The 21,929-nt window shown below is 41.2% G+C and overlaps 1 protein-coding gene across 1 annotated transcript in view; it reads right to left on the reverse strand.

The window, feature by feature from the left end:
- Positions 1-21,929, reverse strand: part of FBXW8 (F-box and WD repeat domain containing 8) — a 69,908-nt gene that overhangs the window by 7,641 nt on the left and 40,338 nt on the right. The window contains exons 6-8 of the mRNA XM_072142619.1: positions 11,816-12,012; positions 8,860-9,069; positions 4,290-4,417 (exon numbers count right to left, since the gene is read on the reverse strand). Of these exons, the coding sequence (XP_071998720.1) occupies positions 4,290-4,417; positions 8,860-9,069; positions 11,816-12,012 (535 nt within the window). The remainder of the gene's footprint in view (positions 1-4,289; positions 4,418-8,859; positions 9,070-11,815; positions 12,013-21,929) is intronic.

The following is a 21,929-nucleotide window of genomic DNA, read 5'->3' on the forward strand; positions in this document are numbered from 1 at the left end:
ATCCCAGGGCAATACAGGGAAAATCGGCGCAAAATCGGAAATATTCGGGTAACACGTCAGGAAAACGCGAATCGGGCCCTTAGTAAATGACCCCCAATGAGTTTTAAAGACATGGAGTGAAAAATAGAAATGCAAAAAAACAAAATGGACAAAATTTACACATCTTAAATGTGTAAATGTAAACTTTTTGGTGCAAATCAGAAAAATTAATTAACTTTGCTAAATTAAAGTAGACCAAGGATGTCTATGAGATTTGGGGCTTATTCTGGACTCACAGGGGAAAGGGATTGGAGTTCTTTATCTTCCCTGTCTGGACATATTTAGAAGCTGGCACCCCATCCCCCTGCAGCTGTAAATAGTAATAAAAATGAGTGGTGTAAAAACTTGCCATGTATACAGACACTGAAGTCATTACTTTATATTATCCCCATCCAGGGAACCAGCCAAAGAGCAAGTGACAGGGATGCTAAATATCAGCTTATATGAGATCATAGGAGAAGACGTCCCCCAGGTGTGACGCTCAAACATTTCCAAAATGAACGGCTTCCAGCATCCTTTTAGCTGATTAGCAAATGTCTTCCCGCAAACATTAAACTCACCCCTGGGTGCCGTCTGACATCCTTCACTGTAATGTCCAAGCGCATGGACTTTACTAGAGTCTACGAGCAGGAATCTCACCCACTGTGTAGGCTTACCATGCTACGCCTGAGACAACAAGCTGCATACAGAGCTCTTTTATGTAATACTTGCTCCCCACTAGAACAATGCTGGAGAAATGTTCTATAACTCTGTGCTGTTCCTCTGTTATTCCTCCGTAAATTTATAAATACATCCACATGCTCCTTGTAAAGCAGTGTGCCCCTACAGTTACAGTAGATAAGCCTGAGCAATGTTTTGTTGTGTTTTTAAATTGTATTTATTTTTGGGGAAAAATATTTGTCTGGGCTGGGTTCACACCAGGTTATTTGCCATACATTGTAAGGACCTGTCAGGAGGATTATGATGTGTCCATAAAACGCATGGCACTGTTGTATTACACGTTGCCGGGGAGCCCCCTCCCTCCTGAATGCAGGGGGAGGAGTGTACATCGGCAGTAGTCGGTGATTGGCTGCTGCCAATGAATGGGGCTTTCTCCTAGTGATGTCACTGTCCTAATATGGCAGTGACATCACTCCTGCGAGCAGCGTATATGATCGGCAAGGCTGTGGAGAGATGCAATACGCTGCATCCGCTCCCCACATCGATTTATTGTCTCCGCTGAGCGCATACGTCAATCAGCCGGAGGCTGCAGGAAGAAAATACATAGCTTGCTACCTCTTTCCATCCTGAATTTTTTGACAGGAGGTATAGTGGCCAGACAAAGGCAACAACTACAAAAAAAGTGATATGAGCCCACACTTACTGTAAAATTTTGCACATTTTTTAAAAGGCTTCATACACAGCTGAAAAGTTCCCTATAGTTGCACTAATCCTAATGTCCTTATATTGACCTTATAATATAGGTTTGTATAATAAAAATATGTAAGTGAATTGTTGCAATTCCAAACCAAATGGGTCTGAGCGATTCACCGCAATGAATTGCAACTTATCTAATGAGCATATAAGCATATAAGCAGGATAAGAGGGTCTTTCCACAACCAAACAACTCGCTACTCTGGAAAAGCTCATATTTCATGCACAGTTTTATGTGACCGCCAAAATCTGTTTGTCATATTACAACAAACCCATAAACTCTAGTGACTGTTCTGCACTCCGGGAACAGAACTATAGTCTATACCTCCCATAAATGTAAGACACAAAGCTTGTTCTGTTATCTTTGAGCTGTAATTTATGTAGCCATTACACATACAGTCCTGTATATGCTACTTATCAATCTGGTTAATCCATGTTTTGGAAGAGAACACCGGCTGCAATGAGAAGAATAATTTATCAAGTATGTCACGATCCAGTGCACTGAAATAACAAGCTCTGGCTCCTGTCCAGAGCTCTGTGGCATCTCTACTCCTGTGGTCCTGAGGATTGGGGAAGGGTGCAGGTGCCTGGAAAGGGAAGGTGGGAAGTGTCTGCTTGAAAAGATGAGAGACGGCTTTTCCAAATCCCTATTTCAGTAGAGGAAGAGCGGGGACGGTTTGCCAAAAAAGTCATCTGGTGATGCGTGCTGCTGCTTCACTACCCACACAGTTTAGACCTTGAAGTGGAAGAGGAGGGTATCTCATGCCCGGTATAGCCCTACTCTAGTGACAGGCTGTAGTTTTACAATTGTGTCTCACCAAGAGTGAATGTTTCCATGGAGAAGACATTGTACCAAAGTTAAACTCTCTTTCTCCAATTCTTTTCAATAAAGAGTGATGGTGATACTTCCACTAAGTGTTTCATAAAAAATCACATAACTTATATTACTATAACTACAAGCCTGGATACCTTTCTAGAAGGTCTAGTAGTGTGTTTAAGGGATTCAAACAAAGTTAACAATTTGCTGATTGGTGGAGATCCGACCACTAGAAAACTCATGAATAATTTAAAAAAAAAGAGGTTGGTCCTGCGTCCTCCTATGTGATGTCATGCTGGTACATTGATGAACCCGTCACCAGGGACCTCATTTTCACTAAGGACAGGTTGCAAAAGCCCATCACACCTGCATTGAAAATCTGCTTTTCTGCCTTTCCTAAGCAATTACATTACAATATAATTGTGTGTTTAGCTCACTGATGTCTCTGAGTGAGTGAAGGAGCAAGAGGGAGGAGTTGTACATGAGCACAGGGTGGGCTGAGGAGCACAGACAAGGTGCACATTTTTTTAATGGATTCAAACCCTGGGACTCACCAGAGGATTTTGTCAGGAATCCAAGTAAGTTAAAACACACCATTATATTGTAATACAAATGCTCAGAGAAAGCAAAAAGGCATGGTGTGATGGGCTTCTGCAACCTGTCTTTAGTGAAAAAGAGGTCCCTGGTGACAGGTTTCCTTTAAAGGGGTATTCCCACAAAGACAAGATTCTTATATATGACAGCACATTCTCTGTTCACAAAACTATAGCATTTCACAGATATAATTCCAATTTGTCAGTCCTGGTGTTTACAATTTTGGTTGTCCCAGGATACTACCATAAATCAGTTTCTTCTCATGAATAGCTTCTCTTATCTGCACACTGAGGCAGAGCTCTTTGCCTCCTGCCCCTACCCTTCATTAAAAGACCAGCTCAGACACAGGCACTTCCTGATAGCAAGCAGCGTGCAGAGGTTTTCTCTAAAAGCTACAAACTAGATAAGGTCTTTATCCAGGAGGGAAGCTTATAGCAGAGCAGACAGTTTGTGTTATGAATGAGTTAGCAGAGCTGAGAGTGTCATTGGGGCACATTTACTAAGGGTCCAAACGCCACACTTTGGTCCGGTTTCGCAATTATTTCCGCTTTGCGCCGAATTGCCCCAGGTTTTTTGCGCACGCGATAAGATTGTGGTGCATCGGTGCCGGCTTGCATGCAACAGAAATCGGGGGGGTTGGTCGTCGGACAACCCGACCGATTTGGACAAACTGCAGAATTTTAAAAAGGAATTGTGTCACAAGATCAGCACTCACATGCAACGGGAAGAAGGTGAACTTCAGCGGACCTTGGGGCAGAAGCGACACATGCAGGAACCCGGGCGCACGATCTTAGTGAATCGCGCCGGACCCGAATCCTCGTTGGGCAACGCACAGCGGGATCGCGACGAGACCGGGTAAGTAAATCTGCCCCATTGTGTTTTATATCCATCAGACGGCAAAACATCAGGTGCACTGCGCATGCAGAGTTTTCAAATCAAGTTATAGTGATGTGGGACTCGGGGCTGCAACAAGGGGCATGTGGAGGGGCCATGAGGAAGGGGGGGGAGGTGGAGGGCAGAAATTGACTAGATTCAGGAGCCCTTCTGCCTTATTGACTGGAACTGAAAAGAATAATAGTCTTTTTGGACTATTGCCATCATTACGTCACAATCACAGTCATCTATAAGGTACACTTCAGGGTTTATCGTGGGGTTTAGTGATGACCGGTTCCCTTTAATTGTCTCCGTATGTATTTAAGAGAATGGACTGCAATCTAGTGGTCAGTTTTCATTTATTAGCAAGGCACACTACAGCAGGCTGAAAATTTGGCAAGAAGCTGTCTATCTTCAACCTTTATTTTTTTTGTTTTTTGTTTTTTTTTTTGGGGGGGGGGGGCACGACAAACATAATGCAAAATCTTCCAGGTTTCTGCAGTTTTATCCCTTAGTCCTTCATTAGAATATTGGGTTTTTGCCTCCAACATACCTTCTGTCCCTATTCCCTGTCACCAGTAGATGAGGAGGGCTGTCTTTCAAATTGATGCATGAAAAGTCCCCTGTAGAGTTTCCCAAGGTGGTGAGGCACTGGCCAGTTTGCAGGTTGTATACATGAATCTGTGGATGAATACAATTGAATACAATAAGTACAGTGGGTCCTTCGTGGTACAATAATAATTTTAAGGAAAACTTCAGCAAATTTGCTTAGAAACTACACATTGCTATCCCCACAGAATAAAATGATGATCATAGGGGTTTTCCAAGTAAAATATATCCTTATCTACAGGATAGTGGATAACAAGGTCATCGGTGAAGGTCCTACTGCAGGGACCTTCATTGATCAAGAGAACAGGACCTTCATGATCTGGCGAGGGATCCTTTCTCACTAATCGATGGAGCGTCCTACTAATCCATTTGCTGACTATGTGAGTGCCAGTGATAGCACATGCTTGTCCTGCTGCTCCACTTATTAGTGAGAATTGGATCCCAGTTCTCTGTATCGCGGGGTCCCATTCTCCTGATCAATGGGGACAACCAATCACCTTGTTATAGTGAATCATGTGGATAGAGGATAACTTCTAAACTTGCTACAAGTGCCGTATCCAGAAGATAGGTCATTTTAGGTGAAAGTGTGGCGTGACACCTGGTAGCACCACCAATCAACTAAGGCAACACATAGAACGGAAGCAGAAGGTTTTGTGTAGCAGGGGTTCAGGATTACTACTTGCTTGGTTCCCACTGAAGACAAAGGATGCCAAACCTACAGTAAGTCTGTATGGCCAATATACTATGGAAGAAACTGTCTGCTGTGTGTAGGAGCTCCTGAGGCTGACTGGTAGGGGTGCACAATTATGTATTAAAGGGGTTGCAAGCTATCTCCAATCCACCGGAGAGGGGATTACAAGCTGATCACTGTGGGGTGGGAGGGGGGGTCAACAGCTGGGACTCCCACAAACCACAAGAATGGGACCCCCAGCAATCCTGAGAATTCAAATCATGTTCTCACCAGTGGGATGAGCATGCAAGATACTGCCCCATTCAATGATATGAAAATGTTAGAAATTGCCAAGTTCAGTCAAAAGGAGTCTCTGAGATAGTTTAGCGCTTTGCTCTGCAATTTCTGACCCATATTATTAAATGGAGTGGCAGGACACATACTTGTCCTGCTTTCCCACCCATTAGTGAGAATGGGACCCATGTTCTCCTGATTGCTGGGAGTCCTACTCCTGTGATTATAGGGGTCCCAGCAGTCAGACACTCGCCAATCATCTTCGTATCCCTTATCCTGGGAATAGGAGGTAACTTGTAAACCTGTCCCACAGTATTTTCAACCTGGAAAACTGTATTTAAGGAAAATTAATGAAAGGAAATGGCTTGCTGAAAGCTCTAGGAATTATGGACCAATGGACAATTATGGACCAATAGCTATCATACCTTTAGGGACCACCAGGGACTGATGGCATAGTATCCAAGTTACGTTATACGGTGCACACAGACTACTACAGCTGCATACTGTACCTCTACATTCCTTTTCATGGATTTTTAAGGACTGATGTCATGTATAACAGTGTGTAAGCGGATATCTGCCTGCGTTATCTGTACTAACCAGCTTGGAGTTATATATGACAATACAGATGCATTCCAGTTAACATTCGGCACAGGTTTTATGCTATACGTACTAAACTTGTAGTAACAAAAAATGTTTATGATACATGAATAATAGATGCAGAATTTAAGCAGCAGCTTGCTACCATCTGATGTCATTTTTGACAATGAGCCAGAGCGGCTTTGGGGCCACTTTGAAGCAGATATAAAATATTGGACTTGCTAACAACCAGAGAATCGACTCAAAGGTGATACAGAGCGGGCAACAATAAACTTTCTAATCCACTGCACTTAGAAGGCTGCTATGTTCACAAGAATAGGCCTCGTGAGGGCAATATCTGGTCTCCTTACCGAGGCCCCGTAATGTCAGGATGTCTAATTACCTTCTTAAGGGTAAAGTTATAGCTGGAGAATAGTGTGGCTTTGCTTACCTGTATAATAAATTGCAGACCCAATCAATGTACAAATCTTTATGTGTTTTACCATAAGTGTAATGAAAGGTTTCAGCATACCCCCTTCATAATATCATACAATATTCTATGGAAGCATAAATGTGCTATAGCTGTAGAAGCTGTGGTGCTCTCTAAATGCTATTTAGTCCCAGGTCACATGTGATAAGCATCATTTTTACCTTTTAATCTGAATATTGAAATATTCCCAATAACAATATGTAATACATTCCTACTTGGTATTTCTACATCCTTTTACCCTTTTTGAAACCATTTTATTATTGTCCTTATCTAATATAATCCCTGCTCATCCTATATCTCCTCTTTCCCTTTAATCCTATTAAATATAAGCTCCTAGGTGGAATATACAGGCAGTCCCCGGGTTCTGTAGGTTTGTTCTTAAGTTTAATTTGAATGTAAGTCAGAACTGTATATTTTATAATTGTAACCCCAGCCAAATTTTTTTTGGTCTCTGTGACAACTGGATTTTAAAAATGTTGGATTGTCATAAGAACCAGGATTAGCAATAATGCTTAATTGCAGACACCATTGATAACTGGTATAGCTGTTATTGTAGCATAGGGCTAAAGTACAGTAAATTACCAACACCCAACATGTCAACATATATGTATTCAGGCAGTTACATACAAGATAGGTTCTTTAGGTTTGTCTTGAGTTGAATTTGTATGCAAGTCAGAACTGTATATTTTATAATTGGAACTACAGGCAAAAAAAAATTTCATCCCAGTAACAATGGGATTTTCTTTTTAAAATTTTTTTGCTGTAATGGGAACAGGGATTATCAATAAAACTACATTGCAGGCAGCTTACAGCTGATCATTGCAGCCTGAGACTGAAGTAACATCCAGAGAGCTTCACCAGAGGTCACATTGTGCAGAGAGGTCTGTCTGTAACTTGGGGCAATGTCAGTTAGAAAACAATTTAGGGAAGTTTCAGCAAATCAAATCTTCGATAATTTGCTCATCTTTAATTATAAGTCAAACCCAGATGTGGATACTGCATAGACACATGGTATAATGGAAAGACTTCCGCTGGTTCTCTTTGTTTGACCACATAACTGACCTGAACTCACCATAACTGATGCTAAAAACGGATGAAATTACTACTTAATCTGAACTAGCCCTAATAACCGTCATGAAAAGTTTTGTCGATAAGTTAAAAAGAAGGCTACTTAGCAGTATTGGACCAAATACCTTTAAGAATTATTCAAGTCATTTCATGAGTCATTTTATACTTTTAGTGGCCTTGTAATAGGAATGATCACAGACAAACAACTCAAAAGGTTGTCTAGCCTTGGAGACATATTTGGGGATTTGTCTAGATTTGGTATATTTAATAACACAAATGAGGTGTGAATGATGTGTTACTACGCCTCTCAATGTTTCCCTGATATTAGCTTTTACCATTTGACCGGAAGATCTTCTGCAGTGCAGTCAATACCATAAAGCTTAGAGGGCTAATGAGTGTCGCCGCTGCCATCGGATGCACATTACTCAGAACTGACATAAAGCGAGTGAGCTTCAACATGACAGAGTTATGATCAAAGCGAAAAGATGTAAAATTATTCATTACTAATTATTTCAAAAATTTGATCCAAACGCAAGATGAGCGAGAATATGGGAAAGGTCCAATCACAAAGCTCCCTTCCACTTCAGTGTGCAGAGAGTAATCATTCTAAGAGGCGCAACCTGATTGATTTGCAGGGTGATGTCAGCTGGAGAAGCCGTGCCAAGCACCAGTCCCCTGTACCTAGCACGCTGCAGCCATCTGGATTACTTCATTTCTGCGGCCCTGATTCGTTTACACAGTAATGATTATCTTAACCCGTTCAGTGTTATTCATTACAGCAGCCATTGTAACACAATGCTAATCTTGGCAACAGGTTTTATCTCTTCTCATTATGAAATGAGAACAAAGCCTATACAAAGGAGCTGCTCATATATCACCGCATAAATGAAGCAATAGAACTACTTTATGGGCACCGCAAATATACTCATCCAGAAAAAAACACAACCCTACTTAGTTTACTGTTACACAATTCTAGGGAGGAATTGCTAAAGTAAGGGATGCTAAAAAAGGAAAGGGCACCTTCGGTGTGAGGAAATTCTACATGTCGAGCAATGAGAGGTTTGGTTTACTTGCCAGCTCCCGAATACGCTGGACCCTTCGGAACGTTACCACACTCGGAGGACTCTTCTCTTGTCTACCTGGATGTACTGGAGGTGGTGGTTTACTCATGCCTAGGGATTGAGTGTCCATGATTTTACTAAGAGGACCTCCCATTCCCACCAACGCCAGATTTCTCAGCACTATTCCACAGATGCAGCTCGCAGCCACCATATACAGTCGTGTTCATGAAATTGTTGGGAACTATGAATGGTAATCTTAATCCTTAGAATCAGTTAGGTTAAAAAGTACTTGAAAGGTTCATTTTAAACATTTCAATTCACTTTTCAAAATGTATACAACATTTTTCTTTTTTACCTTATTGCCGTTATGAGTGACCCAGCCATAACTTTTTACTCCAAACGCTGCCTGATGTGCAGAGACATCCAGGCAGGTAACAGGGTGGCCATATGTGGAGTGAAGAACCTTCTCAGGAACATCTTGCTTCAGGAGGTAAACCATTTCCTCAGCTGCAGCTACGGTGACTGGAGATCCGGCAGAGTCATGAGTTAAGTGGAGAAAATTTACCTTAAAGGACAAAAAAAAACAAAACATTTTTCTATGGACTGCAATAAATCTGCAATAAAATAGTTCTAAGAGTTGTGGAAATACAGAAAGTCATCGGCTTACATACAATATAGGTTCCATAGGTTTGTTCTTAAGTTGAATTTGTATGCAAGTCGGAACTGTATATTTTATAATTGATACTCCAGACAAAATTTTTTTTGTCCCTTTGACAATTGGAGTTTCAAAATGTTTTGCTCTAATGGGACCAAGGATTATCAATAAAGCTTCATTACAGACACCTTACAGCTGATCATTGCAGCCTGGGACTATAGTAAAGCATTCAGAGAGCTTCACCAGAGGTCACAGGAGTAGAGAGGTCCATCTTTAAGTAGGGTTCGGCTGTAAGTCGGGTGTCCTTAAGTAGGGGACCATCGGTATCTGCATGGGGAGTATACTATATACCAGCTGTGGCAAACCTATGGCACAAGGGCTAGAGGTGGCATTCACAGCCCTCTCTTTGGGCACCTAGGCCATCAGCACAGCACAGAGTTCACCAGGCAGGACTCAAGGTCTTCTACTGAAGTCCCGGCCACCCAGGACATGATCAGTGATTTCTAAAGTGACATTTCTTGACCTAGAGCGAGACGGTGTGGACAGGGCTGGATTATCATTGGAGATCCAGCGCTGAGCCCCTCAATGGAAGGTTACAATAATAATCTGAATTCTCCATTCTACAGTATTGGTGTCTTTAGGACACAAATACGATTAAAAGTTGTGACTGCAGGGATCAATAAGTCACTGCTTAAATTGCCATGTTAATTGCCTCTGATAAATAAGTGGGTTTTTGTCGTAGTTTGGGCACATGAAAGGTTCCCATCACTACTATATACTATAATATCTCCTTGAATTATACTCAATTTTTTTCTGTGCATTTTCTGCTAGTGCAGACATTTCAGACACTTGAGACATGAGACACACTACTAGGCCATTGCTTTCATACAAATGCAATATTCCTGCCAATTGGATCTATGTTCATCTAATTGCAATATATCATTACTATACAATTTACAGCAGTGAAACTGTAATTCAAGAGCAGTGAATTTATTTTTATGGGGCCATAGCGCATACTATCTCAGTCGGCTTTTAACATGCTAAATCTGCAATCCTAAGTTTTACACAAATTAATGCACTCAACTTCCGAATGATAATAAATTTATGGTCCACTGCAAAACCCAAGGAGCTAAGTATGTGGAGAATGGACTGTGCTTTGCCTGTGTACATGTAGAACACCCACAGTTCTGCTGATCACAAGCATCTTAAATATTTCTTTGGCTATCTATGCCCTCTGAGGAAGTCGTGGAGCCAGTTATACCTTTAGGTGATCTGTCTCAGATTTTATGCTTTCTATATTTTTTTACTATTTTGCAAACCTGATGTCACATAACTGTGTTTTGTTGAAGGTATTTTTCTTGGATAATTGTACTGATGGCTTATGTAGGGATATGTCATCAATATCAAATTTGTGGGGATCAGACGCTCAGAACCCCCCAATAGCTCAGCTCACCTTGAAGCCTCAGGGTCCAAAACCTACTCAGAGAATGAAGAGGAAGATTGGATAGCGATAACCTATTCTATGACTAAGTCAATATGATCACTATCCTGAAAACATCTTTAAAGGGAGTGTGGCAGCAGAAACTGATCTAACCAGTAGGTTTTCAAGCAGCTCAACACCTTCCAGATCAAGTTTCTATTATGATCCACTGTGGCAGCATCATCCAGAAAAGAAACTTTGGAGAATGATTTGAGATGGAGGATTTAGTGCTGAAGTCAGGTTCTCCCAAACTCTGAACCCCTCCTTCCCTGTAACTGAGGCCTCTGCATTCCAGGATGCAAGTAGTTATCAGTTAGTCTAGTATAAGATGTCCATCACAGCGTTGGGTGCTTTTGGAGTTGGGAAGAGCTGGACTTCAGTGCTAAGCTCTCCACCTCTGGGACATTATTTACATCTCACTTCAAAGCTGATTTTCTAGATGATGCCAGCACACTGGGCCATGTTAAAAACATTATCTTGAAGGTATTTAGCTGGATAACAGCAAACTGGAAGTGGTTGCGGTCAATTTCCCCTGACAGGTTCCCTTGAAGTATACACCAAATATACTGTGCATGTGTTAGTATTAATTATGTATTTCTGGTTGTCCTAGAAAGGCCATGGATGGTCCACATTTTGGACCCCTTTAATAAAAACTTAACCTTGAGGTTCTGAAATACCATAATGTAGACAAGCAGTGCCTTAGCCAGTGCCAGCATCAGGGGCTTCATTGTCTTCTGCTGGAGGATCATGTTTGTGGTATTCCAGCATATCAGTATCATTTGACAAATCTATAACTTTTATGTGAATCACAAACCAAAACTTTTCCAACATATACAAACCTGTTGATTCAATACTGTGTACTTTAAGAACTTTTATATAAAAAAAATATGAACTTATTTTCAACCATTCAATCCTCCTGTAGGTCCATGACTTAAGAAAATTCGACATTACAGACGGACTTCTCTGCCCAATGTGACCTCTGCTGAAGATCTCTAGATTCTACTAGAAATTTACTGAACTTTATCCTAGGGCTGTATTGTTCAACTGTAAGGTGTCTGCAATTAATTTTTATTTTTAATCCTTGCTCCTTTGACAACCAAAAATCTTCAAAATCCAATATTGAATATAAATATACCTGTACCGTATTACATCGAAATTCCACTAATAAAAACATACCAACTTCGGTGTCTGAAAATTGCCACTAGTTCTCCAGCAGCCTTTATCATCAGGAGTTTCCACTCTGATTTGGAAGCTGGATGCGGTTGCTATAGCAGCTGTTTCTGGGCACAGAGCTAGCGCCTGGATCTTTTGGTTGTGCTGATAGTGATGGATAGGTTCCCGTCCAACCAGAAGGCTCCAAACATCAATGGTACCTACACAGGAACAACAAAATCCTTGTAAATGCACCAAACACAATGGACAAATCTGCGATTTTCAAGCTGCTCTTACCAGATTTCTCATTTATTTATAAGAGCATTTTTACGTGTATAGCAGGCTGGGGGTAATGAAAAATACACATTTTCCATATCTAGTCTTTATTAATCCCCAACATCTGTCAAAGACTCTGTTATTTAATAGAAACCTTTCCCGTAAGTAAAGATCTGTACTGACCGTGCACTGGCAATACAAGTACACAGGGGGATTACTGACCCATAGATAGTTTTGAGATTTGTACCAGTCACAAGACAAATATATCCATGTATCCATGAATAACATTATTGACAAATTATATACCTTTTCATTAAAAACTTCATTCTTCTCTAATTTTATCACAATGACAGACACCATTTGTACACACCATGACACCATGTTACAGGGGTAATCCAGAATTGTTAAATTGATGACCTTATACTAGGGAGAGTGATCAATAAAAAGTAGTCGAGGATCCAACTTTTGGCACCCCTTTTGTTAAAGTTCCAAATAATCTAAGGAATTTTACACCTAAAATATAGAAATATTGTTGAAATAAAGCTGTCAATCTGCAGCCTTTTCTATAGTCCTATAGAAAGCGAGAGGAGAACAAAGGGGGTTAATCTTTCTGTAGTCTGTTCCATCAGACTGAACCTTCATGCACATGATCGCAGTTTACATCTGTGTAATAGCCGCTGATTCTCCTTTCTATGGGCTCTTGCACACAGCCATCGTGTCCAAGGTCCAGTGCATGAGGCTACCAATTATGGAGCAGATCCTATTCCTGTCTGTGTTTGGGGCTCGCGCAGTGTTTCATTATTGTCAGGTATGTGGCACACACACTCGAATGACACACACGCTGCAAACAATGGTCCATGCCCTGTGGAATGCACAAGTGTGTGTGCAGGAGGGCTAAGGCTTACTTCACACCTGTACTTGGCAGCTTCCACTTGCATAGACTGACAGGCAGGGGCTGGATCGATAAGGGAATGCATAGGAGAGTGAAGACGGCACCCAGCAATCCCATCATGGGGTGCAAGGAGGATGAGGGAGGGAGTCCCCTCCAGGTCCAGCGGTCTTATGGGTTAAAAGGCCGCATACACACAGCGTTTTAAGTTGTGCTTACAGTATGTTAACATTATGATTTGCATTTATTCGACATACAATGTTTACGTAAACTAGGTGGGGGGAGATTTATCTTAAGTCTGGAAACGTTTGAATAGTTTTGTAAAGTTTTGGGCTTGTCCGATTTATCTTAGTGGTTGATAAATAATGCATGCAGGTCCGTTTGTTTGCTCTGGACTGGAGGTTATTTTGCATAAAATTGTGACTTTTCAAAGATATTGTGCAAAACTTACCAATTTGTTCAGACTTTGCACATTTTGGCACAATTACTCTAAAAAGTTGCAAGGAAAGAGAAAAAAATGAAAAAGTTTGATGACCCCGTGTGTTAAATCAGCCCAAAGCTGGATTCCATGGTCAGTCTGTGAAAAGCACTGTGCCATGGATTGATCCCTATGCTGGGGACTAAACTGGTGCATAATATTGATATATGATGCACAGTTCTCGTTTCCCCTGATATGTAGCAGAGCCGACACTGTACTGTTGGCTCTGCTGCATATCGGGGAAACAAGAACTATGCATCATATATTGGGCAGCACGGTGGCTCGCCATGTCTGTGTAGGTTTCCTCCGGTTTCCTCCCACACTCCAAAACATACTGGTAGGTTGATTAGATTGTAAGCCCCATTGGGGACAGGGACTGATTTGGCAAGCTCTGGGCAGTGCTGGGTAATCACTATATAATCACTATATAAATAAAGGAATTATTATTATAATTATATGTTAGTATGGTACAGTGCCACGTGTGTGCGCATCGTACTGCCGCCGTGCACCATAGGGATCTATGGGGAAGTACATGTCCGGCAGCAAGTTTGTGAGAGAAACTTCCCCACAGAACTGTGAAACATGACAGGGCATAAGTTATTGTCCCTTGTATAGAGGTACAGTAATGCACATTACCTGTGTGTTATGCATTATGCTAATATTTTCAATTATAAAAAAATAAAACTAAAAACAACTGAATTTTATTTCTTACTGTGTTCAGGATCTGGAAATAAATGGCTTGTTATATGAGTTACGGAAGTAAAATAGAGAACTATTGTGGCGTTTTATTATTATGATAACATACTTACATATCCATTTGCAAACATAATACAAATTCATTATTTAAATCATTTTTAAAAGGACATAAAAGACCAATATGACTTATGAAAAAAGGATATAGAAGACACATTAGCATTTTATTGAACCAAGAAAAGTAAGGAAAAAATGTGATAAAACAGGACATAAAACACTATCTTGGGCTTATGTTTCCTGTCAACCATCTAAGTCCATCAATTCTCCCCAACCAGAGGCCTGATCCAAATCCTCAGCAGCCCCCTCCCCCCTGTCCCTATTATAAGACATAAGAGAGGACATCAATCGTTCTTTCTAGTGCTGTACCTTTAAAATGTGGCAAATTAGAACTTAAAAAGCATCAGAACTGTAAAAATCTCATTAGATGCCAACTTAATTAATGGAGAGGTTTAAATAGGATCTCCATCTTTTCGGAAACCAGTTAGACAATTATTTACCTTTTAAGCAATTAATGCAATTACAATTTTGTGAAGAAGTTATCCAGGAGCAGTTCTGCTGAAAGCGTCCAATCTCCTTGGGGACACTTTAGACTTGGGGCTCATCTTTAGACGGAGGACTAATTGCATCTTTGGCTTTGTGCTCTCGATACGAGGCGGCTAATTGTTTAGGTAAATAGCAGATTAATTTAAATATGCATTGCTAATAATAAAAGCAAATGGCCTCCATTACGTTTGTCGCTCCCAGGCCGATTGCTATAAATCTTCCACCCAAGAGCCATTAGGATGGCGGGGGAGGCGTGGATGGTCGGCATTACTTCACAGCAGTAGCACTTTCTAGACGTCAAACAGCACTTTTTGAAAGGGAGCATAAATCAGCTTAAACTCATTAGGTACCATTTGCGCTGCTTACGGTTTCATTATTGCTCTCCTTAGGGAGAAGGAGCTGGCATCTCTACCCCATCCATAAAGGTTTTTTTTACCCGAATGGTGAACTTTAAAAAGGGTGAGATATTGGTGATGAATAGATAGTAAAGATATTTTTTTGAGCAACCAACTATTTGCCTTAGGCGACATATGATTGATGCTTGTCCAACATGGTGAGCGGGTCGTGAAATTTTACATTGGTACAATAGAAGGCCCACGATAGCCTTCAGATTTCCTATACATAGGACTACAAATTATACTTATGGCAAGAAGGTTTCATCCACATTCTTCTCTAAATCTCAGACACAGGCTATGGGTGCAGAAAGGAGGCAGCTGGTCTAACAATTCTTCTTGGATTATTATATGTGGGGAGAACCGTTTTGGATGGATTGGACTTCTATGATTTTTTTTTTTCAGCAGATTATAGCTATTTGGTCTAAGTGCATTTTGTAGGTTTAGGCCCAGAAGAGGCATATCTTGTAGTGTAGCGTCTATTCTAAGGCCTAATGTACATGAATGCATGCATCGGCTGTGGACTACAATCTGCGTCTAACTCACGGCCCCATAGCTTTCTATTAGGCATATTCACAGTGCAGTGAGGTGCGGCCTACTAAGCATTCATGGCCTTAAGGTATTGTTGGCCAACTTCATTTCTGCACCTACACCTTCATATTCTTGTTTCTAAAAATATATTCAATTTATATTATATGTCTTATTGTATTAGTCATGTACCCAGACATTTACTTAATAGCTTCACAAACCTGACAGTTGTTTTAAAGAGTGAGATATTTGTAATGAATTATTATTAAAGATTTTTTTGTGCAACTAAAAAGGTGCCATTGGCGATAGATGATTGATGCCATAGAAGATAACTTTATCCAACGATAGCCCGCAGATGTTATATGCAAAGGGCTACAAATTGTACTCAGGGCAGGTAGGATTATAGTTTCATAGTTTATACGGTTGAAAAAAGACACTTGTCCATCAAGTTCAACCAAGGAAGGGTAGGGATTGGATGAGGAAGGGATTTAGGGAAAACAATTCTATATAGCATAACAATCAATGTTATTTAGCTGTAAAAAGGCATCTAGACCCTTCTTGAAGCTATCCGCTGTCCCTGCTGTGACCAGCGCCTGAGGCAGGCTATTCCACAGATTGACCGTTCTCATAGTAAAAAAGCCCTGTCGCCACCGGTGATTAAACCTTGGTTTCTCCAAACGCAGGCAGTGCCCCCTCGTCTTTTGATTTGATTTAATCTGGAACAACTTACCACCATATTTTTTGTATGGGCCATTCATATATTTATATAAATTAATCATGTCCCCTCGTAGTCGTCTCTTTTCCAGACTAAATAAATTTAGTTGTTTTAATCTTTCCTCATAACTAAGACCCTCCATACCCCTTATCAGTTTTGTGGCTCTACGTTGAACCCTCTCCAGCTCCAGGGCATCCTTTTTATGGACCGGTGCCCAGAACTGCACAGCATATTCCAGGTGTGGCCGAACCAGTGCCTTGTATAGTGGTAATATTACATCCCTATCACGAGAGTCCATTCCACTTTTGATACATGACATGATCCTACTAGCTTTAGAGGCAGCTGATTGACATTGCATGCTGTTATTCAATTTATGATCTACTAGTACCCCCAGGTCCTTCTCAACAAGGGACTCTCCCAGATTTACTCCCCCAAGGACATATTTTGCCTTTGGATTATTGGCCCCCAGGTGCATAACATTACATTTATCCACATTAAACCTCATTTGCCAAGTGGATGACCAAACATTCAGTTTGTCCAAGTCACCCTGCAGCCTATGAACATCCTCCATAGACTGTATTACACTACACAGTTTGGTGTCATCTGCAAAAATAGACACAGTGCTATTAATTCCTACCTCTATATCATTAATAAATATATTAAATAGTAGTGGGCCAAGCACAGAACCCTGGGGTACACCACTCATAACTGGTGACCATTCCGAGTAGGAATCATTGACCACAACTCTCTGGATACGATCCTTCAGCCAGTTTTCAATCCAATTGCAAATGATTTCTGCCAAACCAATAGCCCTAATTTTACCCATCAGGCGTCTATGAGGGACAGTGTCAAATGCCTTTGCAAAGTCCAAGAACGCAATATCCACAGCTGCTCCTCCATCCAGGCACCTGCTCACCTCTTCATAGAAGCAGATAAGGTTAGTTTGACAACTTCTATTCTTAGTAAACCCATGCTGGTTATCACTTATTATCCTATTTGATGTCACATACTCCAGTATGTAGTCTTTTACTAACCCTTCTAGTATTTTCCCCACAATGGAAGTTAAGCTTACAGGCCTGTAATTGCCTGGCGAAGTTCTAGAGCCCTTTTTATATATTGGCACCACATTTGCCTTGCGCCAGTCACTTGGCACCACACCAGACATTACGGAATCCCTGAAGATTTTAGACAGTGGTACAGCAATAACAGAACTGAGTTCTTTAAGAACTCTGGGGTGTAACCCATCTGGTCCAGGAGCTTTGTACACATTGATTTTATTGAGCTTAGATTGGATAATGCCTACATTCAGCCAGTCTACTATATTACAGGGTGAGTGACCCGCACTGGCACCACCCAAGTCAGAAGTTCTCTCTTCTATTGTATAAACGGAGCTAAAAAACCTATTAAGTATCTCCGCCTTCTCTTGGTCTCCAGTCACCGATGCCCCATTTTCAGAATAAAGGGGTCCAACCTGTTGTGACCCATTTTTTTTTGCATTGATATACTTAAAAAATTTCTTGGGATTTGTTTTGCTATCTTTAGCCACCTGTCTTTCATTTTGTATTTTGGCTGATTTGATTTCCTTTTTACAGATTTTGGTAAGTTTTTTGTAAGTATTGAAAGCCTCAGGTGACCCGTCAGATTTATATTTTTTAAATGCCCTCTTTTTCTCATTAATTGCCCTTTTAACTGTAGCTGTAAGCCACGCGGGGTGTAATCTAGCCCGTCTATACTTGTTGCCTATTGGAATAAATTTAGAAGTATAAAAACCCAGGATAGATTTGAATTTCTCCCATTTAACATTAGTATCACCATGTGACAGTATCTGATCCCAGTCTATATCCTGTATTGCAGCCCTGAATTTTTGGAAATTAGCCCTCTTAAAATTCAAAGTTTTCGATTTTCCCACCTGTTTCTGATTTTTAAAGTTTAAGAGGAAAATAATTATATTATGATCGCTGTTCCCAAGGGGTTCCCTGATTCATCCATATTCTTCCTTAAATCTGGGACACAGGGGAGACAGCTGGTCTAACATTGCTTACCTGGTCTGAGTTCATTTGTAGGTTTAGATTCAGAAGACACAAATCAAGTGAATCATTTCCCTTTTAAGGCTTCATGTACATGTTAGCATCGGCTGTAAGATAGCCTAACAAACTGCAGGTAAAGTGCCTAATGGAAAGCTATGGTACAGTTCACGCTGAAAAGGGGATCTTGTATCAATGTCATACGGCCACAAAAATGGGCCTAGGGCTACATTCACACTGCCATGCTACGGTACGGCGGGCAACAGCAGTGCACGGGGAGAGGAGGAGGTGAGCGCAGATCAGCCCCGTCCCTCTCCATAGGAACACATGGCGCACGGCGCCGTACTACGGAGAAAGATAGGACATGTCCTATCTTTTTCTGTGGTACGGACCGGTACGGTGCCGCATGTGTGCGGCACCGTACCGCTCCCGTTGGGCACCGTGCGCCCATTGCCGGCTATGGGGGACGTATATCGGCCCCATATACGTCCCCCATACGGCAGTGTGAATGTAGCCTAGAGGTGTTGTTTGCCAACTAAATTTGATTATTTTAACAGCGCTGCGTAATCTGTGTGTGCTAGATAAAGAATTATTATTACTTAACACATATACCTTCAAATTTGTGTCGCTATAGAGATATTAAATATATATTACATGCCTTACTGTATTAGTTAATAGGCAATATTTGAGTCACATACATTTACTTCTTCAAAAACTTGCCATTTTTTTAAATGACATTTTCCTTTATTTTTAAAAGGTGAGCAATTTCTATTCTGAGCAACCAAAAAGGTGCTCATGGTGATATCTGACTTGTGCTTGTCCAACATGGTGAACGGGTTATGAAATGTTACACTGGTGTAATACAAGACAGCTTCCTTCCCCTCAGCCGCTTTCCTTCCTTGGTTGAACTTGATGGACATGTCTTTTTAAACTTCATTTGACCGGTAATTTGAATAATGTAAACCGATGTGTAGGTTGCAGATAGTACATAAGACCCCAGCTCATACAGCCGGAGTGGAGATGTCGCTATACTGCAGCGCTAGAGATCCTTCACAATACTTAACAAATTAAAGCGGAGGAACAGAAGGCGACGCAAATACTGGACTGCTTCACTCAGGAGCTGTCATATACGGTGTTGGAAGCCTGTGGTGGTACTCTGGTAACATATCGGCGTACAGAGAAAAGTTCTAAAAGAGGCCATGTCCCCCCTCATATCCAATCTGCGACACATGGAATGAGGTGTGATGTATGAAAGCTACAGGCTGCTTTCGTTCCCTCCGATGTGGCCAGCAGCCAAACAGAGCCAAGCCTGGCAGCAGATGGGGTCTTGGCATCACCCTACCAGTCCCTGCATTAGCAGCATCTGCTCATTACCTGGCACGACGGACGCTTCCATCCACCCCCCTCCTGTTTCCTGCCCACCCTATGAGCCCCAATCAAAGAGACTATGAACTACATTTAAATTTTATTATCTGGGGTTGAATAAAAGCATATTTCCAAAACGAATGCAGAAACTTGACAAAAGCAACTACAATAAAGAAGGGTCAGAGACCAAACTGGTAAACTACAGCTAAAATGAGGAAAACAATATCCCATCCCAAAAAGTCCCATCTACTTTTCCTCACTTATTTCTTTTACTGTTAAATAATTCTTATATCATTGTTGTTATTTATATTTGTACAATTACCATTATTAAAATATCACATTGTACTGAAACCATTGAATCCAATAATGTTTTACTTATCCAGAACTCAACACCACAACACCAGTAGTGACACTTAGATTCTTTTTACTTATTGTAACTGTTACTATGTCTCTTAATGTTGGTAATATTCATATGCATATACATGAACATCCATTGGAATAAAGCGGATATTAAAGTGGCCCAGTTGGATACAATGACAGGGTTAATATTATGCCATTTATTACAAGACAATGTTGGCTGCTGAACATACCTGGCACCACCGAGCCTCGAAGCTCTAAGCCTCAGAAGAATTGAAAACGGGTTTAATGGGTGCTGTGCTCGTGTGCTTTTCTAATGCACATGAAAAAAACAGACATGGCAGCCAACGCGGCCACTCAGAGTAAAAAGAGTGTTCTTGTGTGCATAGCGCAAAGCAAGACACAGCTGTTTTATTGTCCTCACTAAAAGACCTTCATCCTACTACAAAATTAACCTCTTAGTATTAAACACATGAAACAGTTTTAAGTTGCTACTTGTAGAGGACGAGCAGAACATGAAAAAGGTTTCTAGAAGCATTGTACTGCCCGACACTGTACTGTCCCCGCAGGTGCACACTATAGCGTATGTAACCGTCTATGGCGTTCAACATTAATCCGTTTTTGAGATGTTTCATCCACTTTATCAGGATGTTCTGCTCCCAGCAACACAAGCTCCCCAAATATCTGCAACTTCAGTGAAACCTAAAAGAGTGGGTGTTAGTAATAGGACACTTTGGGAAGTATTTGTACACTGGTTTCAGGGTGTTGTAATGACATTTTCTTGTTGGCCACTGGGAAATAAAATATTTATGCAGTCTGGTTAGAATCATAAAAGGGATTCTCTGGGACTGGAATTTTGTTCCTTATGGGTTCAAGGTTGTATAAAAGTAACAAAGAGCTAATGTAGAAATTTTAGCGCTGAAACAGCGCACTCCCTCTACAGACGGCAGACTGTGTATGGCTGTTGTGGGTCACTACCGAGTCTCTATATAATAAACGAAGCACAGAGGTGATGGGAGGCGCTATGGGGGACCAGAAGCCAGACCCTCAATTCAGTACAGAAAGTTCCCAGCGTTAACAAGGCCTAAAGACAAATGGTTACATGTTACATAGTTACCGAACATGTGCTGCGAGGTGCCTGCCATCACTACCAACCTCTGTTTGCATAGAAAGGCACAATGGTGACATGGGTTTGTCAGTGTGTACCCGCTGCTGCATCAGGTTGTAGCCAGCATTGCAACGGGAGATAAGGGATGCAAGTTCTAAGAGTGAAAGGTAAGCACTACGTTATCTATATACCCCCTGAGGCCTATATTTGGAGAGAAAAAAAAGAAGATTGAAAGATTTGTCTACAGACACAAGTGCTCTGACTCTACTATGGAATCACCAGTCAACTCTTTATCTGGCCACAAACAATGGATCTGTGTTGTGAGGTCCAGGGTGAGGTCCTGTCACACGCTAAAGAAAGAAAACACAGCCCGAGCCACAAACCTCTTAGATGTCCTTATACATATTTCACTACTGCCTCCATCCGTGGGCCGACAAACAACTTTCTTATATAAAAAAAAAAAAAAACTTTTATTGATGTCCTCTGTTCCAGTCACAGAGGCGGAGGGCTGCAGTATACATTCTATATACCGCACCCCCCTCACTGACAATGCTAACCAGCTGTACAGAATTCCTGAGGATTGGGGAGCAGTTGAGAAACAGTGGCTTTGTGTTACTTGGATCCGCTACATCATTAACCACTCCCTCAGGAAGGTGGGGGTTGAGAGTGATGCTAGTTGTGTGAAGAGAAGTCAGCCATGCCCACCTTCA

The sequence above is a fragment of the Engystomops pustulosus genome, chromosome 1 (genome assembly GCF_040894005.1).
Source record: "Engystomops pustulosus chromosome 1, aEngPut4.maternal, whole genome shotgun sequence".
NCBI classification, from domain to species: domain Eukaryota; kingdom Metazoa; phylum Chordata; class Amphibia; order Anura; family Leptodactylidae; genus Engystomops; species Engystomops pustulosus.